General features: G+C 50.5%; 1 protein-coding gene across 1 annotated transcript in view; it reads right to left on the bottom strand.

Moving 5' to 3' along the window:
• SH3PXD2B (SH3 and PX domains 2B) overlaps nt 1-13929 on the bottom strand; it is a 103411-nt gene that overhangs the window by 6649 nt on the left and 82833 nt on the right. The window contains exons 9-12 of the mRNA XM_045901273.3: nt 13324-13441; nt 10321-10547; nt 7911-7960; nt 6893-7018 (exon numbers count right to left, since the gene is read on the bottom strand). Coding sequence (XP_045757229.1) covers nt 6893-7018; nt 7911-7960; nt 10321-10547; nt 13324-13441 — 521 coding nt within the window. The remainder of the gene's footprint in view (nt 1-6892; nt 7019-7910; nt 7961-10320; nt 10548-13323; nt 13442-13929) is intronic.

Raw genomic sequence — 13929 nt, 5'->3', positions numbered from 1 at the left:
TTATTGTTCTGGGCCACTGGGACTTAATCAGCCAGGGACCCTTTGAGACCACGCAGACTCATCCCAACTGGGGGTTGGGGCCGTTTACCTCCCAATTCCTAGTCCCCAGCCCCCCTGGGGCATTAATCCCCCGGGCCTTTCTGGGCAGGTGCCTTCAGGCAGGTGGAGGAGATGGGAGGCCGTCTGATACAGGGACCCGTGTGCAGCTGCAGGTCAACTCGGGTGGGTCGGGAGGCAGGGCAGGCCACCAGCAGTGTCTGCTACGTTTCTAAAGAAGTACAAGGCAAAATCCACACAGCCAAAGCTAGCCTTGATCGTGGCTCTTTCCGTTGAGCACCAGATGATGCAGTTGGCTGGTGTTCAGAGGCCATGCAGTACCAAAAATGCATGCCCTTAAACATGGGGATAACATTCAGCTCGGGTTTAGATAGAGGGAACCCCTGCTGATGAGGGCAAAAGAAACTTTCATCTTATCTCCTTCTCCCTCTGGGATATACACCCACTGCATGGAACAGTGGGCGGAGTCAGCCATGGAATTTAAGGTCTCACGTTTCCCGTCTCCTCTTTGTTCAGTACTGTACAGCTGAGTTGCCCGAAAGGTGTGTCTCTCGCATGTAATGGGCTGAACTGTGTCCCCTTCAAATTCGTATGTTGAAGCCCTAACTCCCGTATCTTAGAATGTGACTGTATGTGGAGAAAGAACCTTTTCAGAGGTAATTAAATCAAAATGAGGTCATCTGGGTGGGCCCCGAGCTAACATGACTGGTGTGCTCATAAGAAGAGATTAGGACCCAGAGAACATTCAGAATGAGGGACGACCACGTGTGAACACAGCAAGAAGACAGCTGCCTCTAAGCCAAGGCCAGAGGCCTCTGAGAAAACAAACCTGCCGCCACTTTGACCTTGGACTTCCAGCCTCCAAAGCCGTGAGGAAATATATCTGTTGTTTAAACTGGCCAGCCTACGCCATTTCATGACAGCAGCCGGAGCAAATACACCGCGATTCCCTGGCGGGCCCCATGCCTACGAGGTCTGATGAATGCTTGCAACGGCCTTATGAGATGGGGATTATCATCCCATTTTACAGATGCAGAACTGAGCCTCAGGACAACTGAGGAACTGGCAGAGGGTCATGTGGAAGGTTAACGGTGGAAGTGGGGGTCAAAGGCGGGTCGGTAGGTTCCAGAGTCCGAGCCTTTACCACTCCTCGACCATGCCCGGGCAAGGGGACCTGCTGGGGGAGGAGCCGTGCTTGAGGTGGGGAAGTGCAGGGGGCGAAGGGGGCCTCGAGTGAGGTCCTGCCACTGCTTCCCTCCGCCCCGCCCAGCCCAGCCTGAGAGGAGTGGCAGCCACAGACCCAGCGCAGGAAGCAGAGGCTGAGCTCTGGGGCCGGCAACCTGGGTTCTAGTCCTGGCTCCACCTTTTGTTGCCTGCATGGCCCTGCGCAAGCCGCGTGCCTGAGATCCCACAGCCCGAGATGGGGAGGCTGGTGAGAACAGTAACACCCACTTGCAGGATTTTCACGATGACCACATAAGCTAACGCAGACAACAGCCCTCGATACATGCTGAAAGGTAAATGTTCCCCATTATTAAACTACAGTGCAGATCACTGACAAGGCAGGATGCATGTAACAGGTGTATACTTAACGTGTCCTGCTGGTTTCCCAGAAAGGGTACTGATAAATGCAAGCCCTTTACGTGATGTCTCACCACACTCGGTAGCTCTGGTAACAAAGTGATTCTGGGCCTTAAGTTACTATCGGCACAGTCACAAGTTCAACTCTGCGTATGTGAGAAAATGAAAATAGGACAATAATCACAGGGAAATATATGAATGGGGATTTGCTAAGCTTACACTCTATGCAAATACTACGGCAGAAGCTCCAAACATTTGTGTTCTTGATCACAATTTATGGGAGTTTTCATTTACTAGAGAGAAGCCAAGAACTATTATGAATAAAAGCAAATGCCAAATCACAAGAATGGAGGGGAAGGAAAAGAGCCTGGGCTTTAAAACCACAGAGACCTGGGTTCAAATCCCAGCTCCACAGCTTACTAGCTATAGAACCCCGGGCAATGGGCTTTGTCTCAGGTACATCTGTAAAATGGGCTAAAGATATCAACCTCTTGGGACTTCTGTGAAGACTAGTTCTCAAGTAGGTACGGCACCTGGCACAGAGGGTTTCTATACAAGCCTCGTCATCATTATCATCAACACATGTCTTGACCATACACAGACCAGGTAGGGAACTAAGGTACTCCCAGCAGCTGCACTGTTAGACCACGGTGGCCCCATTAAAGAACTCTGAAGGTTATGATGACATTGAAATGAACCAGGAATCAAAAGTGGAAAAAAGGAAAATATTAGCAAGTACAGAATTGCTCATGAGAGAAGAATACTTGGTAAAGCCAAAATCTTTATTTTTATGTTTTTTAAAGATTTTATTTTTTATTTATCTGACACAGAGACAGAGATAGTGTGAGAGAGAGCACAAGCAGGGGGAGAGGCAGGCAGGCAGAGGGAGAGGGAGAAGCAAGCTCTCTGCTGAGCAAGAAAGCCCGATGCGGGGCTCGATCCCAGGACCCTGGGATCATGGCCTAAGCCGAAAGCAGCCACTTAACCGACTGAGCCACCCAGGCGCCCTGGTAAAGCCAAAAACTTTAGTGGCAAATACGTCCCACTTGGGTCCCTCAAGCTACCACTGGCAGAGCCATAGGCTGACATCATGGAACAATCAGCAGAGAAGTTTTCAAGGTTCAGTTAGAAGAATGTTGGCTATGTGAGCTTTTTTATTGGATTAGCTTTAGCAAAGACAGATAAGATAAAGCCAGAAATAAAAAAGGGGATTGATTCTAGTTGAAGTAGGGGTGGGGCCGGGAGGGAGGCTCCCAACACCCCCAGAAAGCCCCAGGGACCCATGAACTGCTGCATGCAGACTCAGCCCTCGGCTTCAGTGCATTGTCCACGACATCCTGAGCTGCCCTTGGCTGATTTCAGAACATTCTGAGCCAGGGAGTGGTGGTGCCTATCGGCAAATGTTCAGATTGCCAGCATGCTTGGAACAACGGTGTGTGTTTGTACAAAATGCTTAAAGGACAAGGTAGTTTTATCGAGTTTTTCACTGCTCTGAGGGAAAAAAAAACAAACCAAACCTTTATGCTATCCAAGGTGGACTTCTGGTTTCAACGTGAGAGATAGAGTGAATAGCAGCTTCCTTTTTATCCAACAAATCCAGGGAAATAAATGAATACAGAGCGCAGCTCAGGAGGAGGAGGTGGGGTGGGGGAAGTTAGTGGACCAGGACTTGTGAGCACTCACAGATGGACAGAAGCAGCAGAGGGAGGCTGTGTGGCCCAGGACCGCTGCAGGGGTACCTGCTACAGAAGGTGGAGGAGGGCTGAGGCCCCCCCGGACTTCAAGGTGGTGGAACCTGGGTATAGCGAGGTGCAGGAGCAAGTGACAGGGAATGAACTGACACACCATGGCAGAGGCAGCCCGGCTGGGTGACCTCTCATGCCCCTTATCCCATTCTTATAGGGCAGGCAGAAGAAAGACGGCGATTGCTCACAAGTGCATGCAGTGAATGTGGGAGCTTGGATCAGAGACACCGAACGCCGTTCAGTGGCTGGCTCAGGAGCCCCCCACCTGGCGCTGAAACCCCTGGCGGGTGCCCAGCACCTTGTGTACACGCCCCAGCTGGGCTGTCTGACTGCTGCCTCGTCTTGTGCAGCCCAAGGCCGGTACTAACGCCACGAGAAGAACCTAGATAAACACCCACGCCGCAGCAAAGGATGTACAACTGAGCAAAGAGGTAATGGGCTATAATAATAGGACCTTAAATTCAACATACTTAGTACCCTTAGAGAGGTACGGAAGGGCATCGCATTCATAAAAGAACAGGCTATGCTGAAACAAGAGCAAGCGACCTGGAAGAGGAATCGGTAAGAGCTCTCGGACATGGAAATTACAATTGCTGGGGTAAAATCAGTGACGAACCCAACTGTTAAAGAGCCGACTAAGGAGCTAGAAGGTGAAGCAGATTGCTCCAGGAATGCAGCACAAAGGCACGGAGATGGAGAATGTGAAAGAAAAGTTAAGAGACGTGGAGAGTAGGGCCAGAAGGCCGCACAGCTGTGTAATCATAACTGCCCCGGGAGGAAAGAATAAAGAGAGTGGAGGGACGCAATATTTAAAAAAGTAAAAATGGGGAATTCTCTGGGAAGATCTCCTGAGGCCTAGATCAAAAAGGCCCACCACGTGCTTGAGCAGGATAAAAGGAGACACACTTTAGTGAAATTCCAGCTTATTAAAGATAATGAGGAACTCCTGAGAAAATCGGAGAAAGGACAGATACCGAACAAGACAAGAAGCATTAGGTAGGTAGTAGCACTAGATGTGAGAAGAGAACAGAGCACTCTGTTCAAAGTGCCAAGGGAAGAGGACTTTCAATTTGAAAGACAAAACCCAAAACATCACTGAAGAAGGAGGGGAAAACCACACTCACTTCTTATGATGTCAAGAAAGCATGTACAGGGGGCGCCTGGGTGGCTCAGTCGGTTAAGTGTCTGCCTTCGGCTCAGGTCATGATCCCGGGGTCCTGGGATTGAGCCCCACATGGGGCTCCTTGCTCCGCGGGGATCCTGCTTCTCTCTCTCTCCCTCTGCCCCTCCCCTCTATTTGTGCTTTCTTCCTCTCTCTCTCTCAAATAAATAAAATCTTAAAAAAGAAAGCAAGCAAGCAAGCAAGCAAGCATGTACAGAAGTGAGGGATTGCCTTCAACTAAAGACTGAGATATATGGCCCCAGAGAAGCCATACAGGGTAGGGCAGGGAAACCAATGTGAATCAGGGGAGGCTTCGCAGAAGAAGCAGGGATTTGAAGAGTAAGTTGGATTTTGAGATGCCAAGTTCAATTCAAAAAATGATCTTGAGTGCCTTCTATGAGAAGGCAGGTGGAGTGCTAGGAGCTGGGTTAAAGCAAGGTCATTCCTGGTAGAGAGAGCTGGGGAAGGGCCAGCTTGACCAGCGGGGATCGCAGAAAAGCAACGGGAACAGACTTTGTTTGGAGGAAGGTCTTAGAGGTGAAAAGATATTAGGGAGAAGTCACATGTTTCACGTGAGAATTGGATGTATAAGTTTTATGGCAGCAAAATGGGGGACCTGGGCATAGAATGATCTTGTAGCACAAGCAAGATGCCTTGTGAGTTCTCTCTGTAGATTTGAAGTTGGGAGGGTCAGGATGGAAAAAAGAAAGGGCAAGAGAAACACCCTTTTAGAGCTTTGTGGGTATTTCTGCTTTCCCCTCAGTCTATCTACATAGATTGGGATTTACATTTTATAAAAATTAGTTTGAGAGACTTTAGCTCAAGCTCTTTAAACGTCCCTGCAGACAGCCCTCCTTCAATGGGTTGAAAGACACTTGGCTTGGGGACAAGCTTCTGGAGAGACCTGGGCAGAATCAATGGTGATGAGGCCCAGGATACACCTTTAGGAAGCTACCTTCTGCTGAGCTGACTGGGCAGCTGGCCCAGGGCACGATGGGAAAGAGGGTGCGATGGGAAAGAGAGAGAGGCAGGAGGTGTCAGGGCTGGAGGGAAAACAGTGGGTGCTTTGCAGATCTCTTAGAGAGTGATTAAAGACCCTCAGGGCATACCACATTTATGCACTGATAACAGTCATCCATTTACTCCTTATTTCCTTCAATCATCCCAACATTCATTCCTACAGCAACGGTTTACTAGGCACCTACTGTGGACCAACCCCGATGCTAGGGCTATGGGCAAGAACGAAGAAGACACTCGCTGGCCTTCTGAGTGTTAAGCAGGAGGCTAGTGGGCAGACAAATTTTCATCAGTTCAACAATATTTCTTCCAAGCACTGTGCTGGCTGTAAGGATACAGGAGTAGAAAAACAGATACGGTCTCCACCCTCCTGGAGCTCCCAAATGTCCAGCAGATCAATAACAATAGGATGTTAACACTCCTGGTTCAGATCTGGAGACAGACATGGGTTCAAATCCTGGTTCTGCCACGTCTTAGCTGTGTGATTTTGGACAGCACCTTTCTTCCTGAGCCAAAGCTTCCTCATCTGAAAAATGGGGATTGTTAATGGTCCTGCCTCGCAAGAGTAAAAGATTAAGAGAGAGGCTGTATGTGAAGTGCTCAGTTCAGTGCCTGGCACCTAATTGCTCCATCATTACTTACAGGCTCTCCAGGAAACACGGGAAACAGCCTCTAACTCCATGAGGAAAGAAAAGAAATGGAAGGGGAGAAAGGATTTACGTTGGCCTTTGTGCAGGAACGGAGCAGACCAGCAAAGGAGTGGGAAGAAAAGGAGAGAGAGAAGCAAGAAGGGAAGTAGGCGGTGATAAAAACAGAATACGAGGCAGTCACAAAAGATCCCACAGTATATGATTCCACTTATATGAAATGTCCACAACAGGCAAAGCTATATAGAGAGAAAGCAGATTAGTGGTTGCCTAGGGCTGGGAGGGACTGAGGGGAAACAGGGAGTGACAGTAAATGTGTACAGGGTTTCTTTTTTAGGTGATGAAAATGTTCTAACACTTTGTTAGTTGTGGTGATGGCTGCACAACTCTAAATATACCAGAAACCACTGGATTGTATAATTTAAATCAGTGAATTGTATGGTGTGAATTATACCTCAGTAAAGCTGTCACAAAGAATGGAAGGAAAGAAGGAAGCAAAGAAGAAGGAAGGAAGGAAGGAAGGAAAGGGAGAGGAAGAAGGAAGGAAAGAAAGAAAGGAAAGAAAAAAAGGAAGGAAGGAGGAAGGAAGAAGTAGGAGGTGAGAGGAGAGAAATGAGAGAAGCAGGAGGTGGTACCATGGCTCAAGGATCACAAGTAGGCAAAGGGACACCAGGTCCACTCACCTCGACCTTCAGACCTGCCTGGAAGCTGATGCCATCAGGGATGGTTGTCTGGAATTCAGCAATGGTGTAATACTCTTCCTCCACTTGGGGTGGAATGGGAGGCTTGGGCAGGTTGAGACCACGAGGCTGGCACAATTAAACACAGTGCTAAGTCCAGGGTAAATCTGTTACCATTGGCTGAAGGGGGGAGGTGCTAAGGGACTGGGGCACACAATCACCCTTGAGGGGTGCTGCTGGACCCATTTGGATTCTAAGGGACAAAACACAGAGGACCACTCAGATCATCATCTCCTAGATGGGTCACTGGCCCACCACCTTCTGAGAGAGGAGAAACATGGGACATTTACAGACAATCATGAAAATCTGAGGCAGGACAATAGTTTCTGAACTCAAGAGGCAGCAAGGGTTGTGGAAAGAACACAGATTTGCAGGTCAGACCCATCTGGGTTGGAAATACTGCTTATGTGTGCTGTGCGCCTTTGGGCAAATCACTTCCCTTCTGGAGCCTCCGTTTTATCTCCTGTAGAATGGGGATCTACCTGGTGGGTCACTATAAGCATTCAATAAGTTAATGTCATGAAGCACCCAGTACATTGCATGGCACCCAACTGATGCTTCATAAATGGTAGAAGGCTCGTTTTTCAAAGTACTGGTTAGAAAGGTATCTGAAGAATGAAAAATGGAGTATGATAGTAAGTTACCAGAATGGCACCACACACAATGTTTGTGCATCAGCCGAGCTTAGGTTTCAAGTTACCTTCTTTGATCCAAGACAAAGCAAAGTGAGCTCAGGAAGCAGAGAGCACATCTGAGACCTAACTGTCCCAAAGCCATAGGTAACTTGCTTCCCCCCCGGGAACCTAGCCTTTCCCCTGGGGCTGGGACCAGCGCTCGAACAGCCTGCTTCATGAGGCAGCTGTGTGGAGAGGCAAGAGAGCGTCTCTGGAAAGGGCACGGTGGTTGTGAGGGGCCCGTTTCAGGTCAGGGGCTGGCTTCCCGGCAGCAGCGGTCCACTTACTATGGTCATATCCCGGCGAGGAGGCGGTCTCTGCCTCATCTTGGGCGATCCTGTAAAGAGATGAGATCTTACTGCACACAGGTGAAGAATTCTACAGATGCAGTTCCTGAGGGGGACACCAGGAAAGATCCGTTCTGTCCTGCAGAGGATCTGGCAATACGCTCCGGGCTGGTATTAGTGAGCCGCTGAGACCCTTCTCGTGGGAAGGAACAGCCTGACCAGGAAGGGGCTGCTCAGACTTGGCTCAGGACCCTCAGGACTGCCCATGTGCTGGAGCCACGTGAAGCCTTCCACGGAGGCCGAAAAGCGTAGGCTTCAGGATTAACACGGGGGCTGGCTTGCCACCAGCCATCTGACTCTGACCCACAGGCCCCATTGGATAATGCTGGCCTCCCAGGGCCAGCACGGAGATGAAAGTCAACAGTACGTACCAGGCGCTTGGCACCTGCAGGGCGTGCAATATTAAACAATATATAAGCAGAACCAAACAGACTCAGACTGAGGACATCGGGGCTTTTTGCTCCGGAATCGGGCTGCCCTTGCTCAGGGTCTCAGGGTCAAGAGGATGACTGCAGTGGTCCAGGCTCCTGGCTCAAGGCAGAGCATGTGTCACCCCATGAGCTGGCTCAGCATGAGTCCACACAGATGGCTAGTTTCGCAGCTGGGACGTGGAGAGGACTGCTAATCTCTTAAATACCCATCTCCTCTGTCTTCTGTTAGAATTCAATAGCAGGGCGCCTGGGTGGCTCTGTTGGTTGGGCGACTGCCTTCGGCTCGGGTCATGATCCTGGAGTCCTGGGATCGAGTCCCGCATCAGGCTCCCTGCTCAGCAGGGAGTCTGCTTGTCCCCCTGACCCTCCCCCACCTCATGCTCTCTCTCTATCTCATTCTCTCTCTCAAATAAATAAAATCTTTAAAAAATAAGAAAAAACAGGGCGCCTGGGTGGCTCAGTTGGTTAAGCAACTGCTTTCAGCTCAGGTCATGATCCTGGAGTCCCTGGATCGAGTCCCGCATCGGGCTCCCTGCTCAGCAGGGAGTCTGCTTCTCCCTCTGACCCTCCCCCCTCTCGTGCTCTCTGTCTCTCATTCTCTCTCTCTCAAATAAATAAAATCTTTAAAAAAAAAAAAAATTCAATAGCAACAGAGTTTTAGCCAGACACTTAGCTGCTACATAAAGGCTGCATTTCTCAGACTCCCTTGCAGCTAGGTATTGCCCTGTGACTCAGTTCTGGCCAGTGGGATGTGACAGAGGGCAAAGTGTGTACCTCTACTTCCCCCTGCCTTTTTCATTGGCTGGAGGAGGGGGAGCGCCATCTTGGACTAGAAAGAGGAGGGCAACACAAGATAGACACCATGTAACAAGACTCTTGACTCATGGAGCTTCCATAGCAGCCCTGGACATGGAGCTGGACCACTTTGTGAGAAAGAAACAAACATCTAAATTATTTGAGCCCCTGTTATTGGGTGTGTGTGTGTGGAAGGGGGAGGGGGAGTATCTTTGCTCGAGCATCTGAACCTATATCCTCACGAAGACGTGGGGTTTCAGATTCTCATTTGCTCTAGTGTTAATGGGAATCCTCCTGGGCTCTTGTCTGTGATAGAACCACAGAAAGCAGGGGCTCGCCAGAACTGCCCCCACCATGGCATGTCAGTGTTTTCTTCTGAGAAACCAGCTGAGCAGAGGATTGAGAAATTCTTGAGTTTCAAGAATTCACTGACTTGTAGCAGTTTTCTGAGCCACTGTAAATAGCTGAAGCCTAGCCAGGGGGAAGGCAGGGGACTTTCCCAGCATTCGACCTTCCCCCCACTGTCCCCCCAAGCACAACCAACCAGGACAGGGCCACATGCCTGAGGCTGGGGTCCTGTGCAGGTCGCAGACAATAATAAGGAGGCCTACTCTTAGGTGTGTTGGGAACATTAAACAGAAACATATACATGGGAGGCTATGGAAAGGAAGATGGGTAAAGAACTGTGGTTAGAGTAAACTCAACACAAGGTCAACTTCTTCTGGCTCAGAAGTGAGGCCATGCAGAGGGCATAGGCACTGGAGTCAGGAGGGCCTGGGTTCAAGTCCCAGCCCCACCGTTTACTAGCTGGGTGGCCCTGGACAAACCACCTAATGTCTCCGGGTCCTGATCTGTAAAACAAAAGTAATTTAGTCCCTCAAAAGTCATTACAAGGAGCCAGTGAGACTAATTATAAGATTCCCGACACACCGTAGGGTTTGAGAAACAGTAGCTCTCTCGATCACCATGAGATGGTGGGAAAACCATGGTCTAGATTAAGCTACCTAGGATTTCCTGTCTACAGGATATGAGGAGCTCCGAGCATGGAGCCTGGCACGTAGTAGGCACACAGCCCCCCAAGCACGAGCTTGGTGGGGTTGCGGGGGCGGGGGGTGATCACTCACTCTGCTTGATGTCACCGTCGGGCACCGGGCGGCCATCAAACCGGCCGTCCCTCTGGTTGTTGAGCAGCTCCCTGTCCCGGCCCACTGAGCTCTGCTGCCGGGAAACTCCGTCCAGGTCGAGGACGCCGCTGTGGGCTGAGGAGCCAGGGCCCAGCTTTGGGGGTAAGGGCTCCCCACTGTTCTTCTTCAGGTAGGAGGCTGGGGCCCAGCCCTCTCTGCCCTGGTACCTGGGAGGAGGAAGGATGCTGGACAGGCTGCTCGACCAGGCCCCTGGGAAGAAGCTGTGCTTCATGTCCCAGATGGCAGAAGCGATGGGCCAGAGGCTGGCACACCCCTTGCTGCCCTCAGCTCGGCATTCAAGGCCTTTCCAACCCGGCCTCTGCTGGCCTCCCAGCCTCATCCCTCACAGCAACCTCCATGTCCTTCCCACCCCGTAAGGCTTGTAGTCTCCCAAATGCACCACCATCTTTCACTTCCCCAGCCTCTGCTCTTGGAAACCCTGTGTCAGGAAAGCCCCTTCCCACCCTCCTCCCTGCTCTTCTTTCCCAGCTCTGCTTAATTAATGTCATTTCCCTTCTCAAGCCTTTCCTGAACCTCACAGAGAACGAAGCCCTCCCTCCACAGTGCCCCACTGCCTCCCGCACACACCACCACCCCAGCACCTATGACACACGGCGACACTGTCTCCCCAGTGAGAACACATAGGCCTGGGGCAGAGATGGCACTTGATCGATCTCTGTGTGGCGACAGCCTCGGGGCCAGTGAACGGAATGAAGAAATAAAAGGACAAGTGGACAATCTGCCCACGGGCCTGGCAAAGGCGAGCAGCCATAAAGCACCTGCTACGCTCGCTGTCCTGTTACCGTCACTGCAGCAATGACAATGATGACAATGATAACTGGCACTTAGTGGGCACCTCCTGTGTGCCAGTCTGTTCCAACCACTTTATAGCTGGGGACGTATTTCATCCATCCAACCCTGAGAGGCGGCAGAAATGGATTCAGACCTAGTCTCTGCTCCTAACCTCTGCGTGTCACTGCCTCTTCCCAGCAGCCCCCGCTTCTGGCACAAAGCCTGGCACGGGCAGGGCGGGCTCCGGTCACATGGGTTAACAAGTAGATTAAGCGTGTTCCCTTCAGAGGGGAACGAAGCCAGTCAGGGTCTGGTTGCAGGGCTTGCTAAGAATCAGCTGGCGGTCCCTGAACCGCACAGAGACCGAGACCCTGAGAGATAGCTCACTGAATTCCAAAGGAACTCAGTGAGTGAGATGATCACTTAAGTCTGCACAACGGAGCTCAGTTTAACAGCATAACCGGAGGGGTCCATCTGGACCAGAGGAGCACCGGAGCCCACTCGCACCAGCTCGTGACAGTCAACTGTGTCCATCTCTTCCAAACCCCACAGTTACTGACATTGCATGGATGGCCCGAAATCACCTGATGGGAGTATTTACACCTATAGAAATTGGCAAACACCACAACTCAAGGGCAGCATTCCCTTGGGGAACTGGATGTTAACTATTTACAAGCATGCCACTGGTCTGACCCACAAAACAGGTGCCCATGCCTTTGGGGACAGTTAAATAGACCTAAATGACTAGAGATGACATATGGCAAGGCCAAATCTCTTGTCAGGAATCACTTTAAGAACTAAATGGCATTGTGTTTCGATGACAAAAAGTTCCTTTATAACTGGAAGCCAATTTCTAGGAGAGAGGAATCTGCAGAATTTGATGTCTTTCAATCTTAAAATACTCTCTGAGAGGGAGTAAATCTTGTCCTCACTGGAAAACGTCATGCTACATCCGATCCAAGCCCTCAGTACGAAACAGTTGACTGTCTGAGGTCACAAAGCCGTAAGTACAGCAACACATGCAGAAGTGAGTGGCTCTGGGTGAGAAAGGTACTAGTTTAAATCCGGGCTCTGTCTCTTTCCAGCCTCAGTTGAACCTTCAGATGATGGCTTGCCTCACTGACGTCCTACCGCAACCTCATGAGGGACCCAGTGAAACCACTCCTGAATTCTACAGCCATGAAATTTTGGGATAATTGTTATGCAGCTTACACCATCTATACTTATGTTAGGTGTCACTGTCCCCACTCCTGCTTCAAACCTCAGTTCCTCAGCACCCCCTCTCAGGAAGCCTTCCTGACCCCCGGGCTGAGGAGCCCCTCTTTGGTGCTCCAGATCCCCACACATGACCACCCTGCCCCGAAACTGAGCCTGATTTCTGTGCCTCTGCTGTGAACGACTATGTCTTTCTCATTGTCGACTCCCCAACTCCCAGAATAGGGCTTGGTCCGGAACACATTCTTGGTGTGTGTGTGTTGAGTGAATGAACGAAGTGCCACACGCTTGGCCCCCTATGAGTGGCCCTAATGCCCTGCCTCACATCGCTGCACAGACACCAGGTCCCAGGGATCTCAGGCTTCTTTCCTTGCTCTAATTTCTTGTGGCTACAGCCACCTACTGGGGTGACCAAGGAGGACTTTCATTACCAAAACTGGGAAAGTGCCAGGCAGGCCAGAATGAGTTGGTCACCCTATATAATCGTGGGGTGCTGATTCATCACGTCGTGAAAGAGCTGTGACAGAGAGCTTGAAAGCCGGTCTCCTGCTTTTACTACTGGATTCTGAGATGAGGACACATGATCAGCTCGAGGATGAGTTACAGTCCCTGTGGTGTTATGCATCGTACTGGTCTCAGAGCAGGGCTGGGGTGCGAAATCGCCCACACAGGGCAGCACAGCTTCTCCTTACGAGAAACACGTGGAGGTAGAAACCAGTCTTGCTCAATGGGGTTACTGCCATCTGTGTTTGGAGGTTTTGCTTATTATGGATTTTTAGAGAAGGATCTGGATAGGGGGGAGGCCAAAGGGCACCGAGGAGAAGCATCCTTTTATGGCTCAGGTGAAAACCTTATCCCATCCATCTGCAATCACATATAGACCTCTGGGCACCCAGAGACCGTGTGACCTGAAACCCATCCAGCTGCAGCAGGTACCTGATCTTCCACCAGCCTTCCAGGTTTTTCTGGATGACCTCCACCACGGCCCCTCTCTCTAGATTCATTTCATCCTGGTCGCGAGCTGTGTATGGGTAGATGACTGTGTACTTCTCCTCTGTGGGAACAAAGGGATGCTGGGTTAAGTCAAGGACTGTGAGAGTCCTGAGATGCTGATGGCCAAGGCTGTGATCCACGAGATGCCTTGCCCATCAGAGGGAAGGATTTCCTCCAGAAATTTCTGGGGACCATCTAGGCCCTCATTTGGGTCTGGATGACCCTGTGCAAGCAGGAACAAGATGCAGGGCAAAGGTCAGGTCCCAATCCTTCTGAAATCCCTCAGTGTCACACATTCATCCTCACCTTCCTCAAAGCTGTGCTTCAGGATCACCTTCCTGGACCTTGCTTTATGCAGTATTCAGACCCATGGCATCCTCATCCCCCTTATGCAGGTTTATTTTCTCCCCCATACCAGGAATTGCCTTCTAACACAGCATATAATTTACTTATAATCCTTGCTAGAATATAAACACCATGAAGGTAGGGATTTGTGTCTGTCTCATTCATTCCTCTGTCTCTAGCACTGGGCATGGCACCGGGAACACT

This window comes from Mirounga angustirostris, unplaced genomic scaffold (assembly GCF_029215605.1).
Source record: "Mirounga angustirostris isolate CCGP_5_RB_7025 unplaced genomic scaffold, mMirAng1.0.hap1 SCAF_7, whole genome shotgun sequence".
Taxonomy (NCBI): domain Eukaryota; kingdom Metazoa; phylum Chordata; class Mammalia; order Carnivora; family Phocidae; genus Mirounga; species Mirounga angustirostris.
Note: the sequence above shows the minus strand (reverse complement) of the source record. Positions and strands in the feature narration are given on the sequence as shown.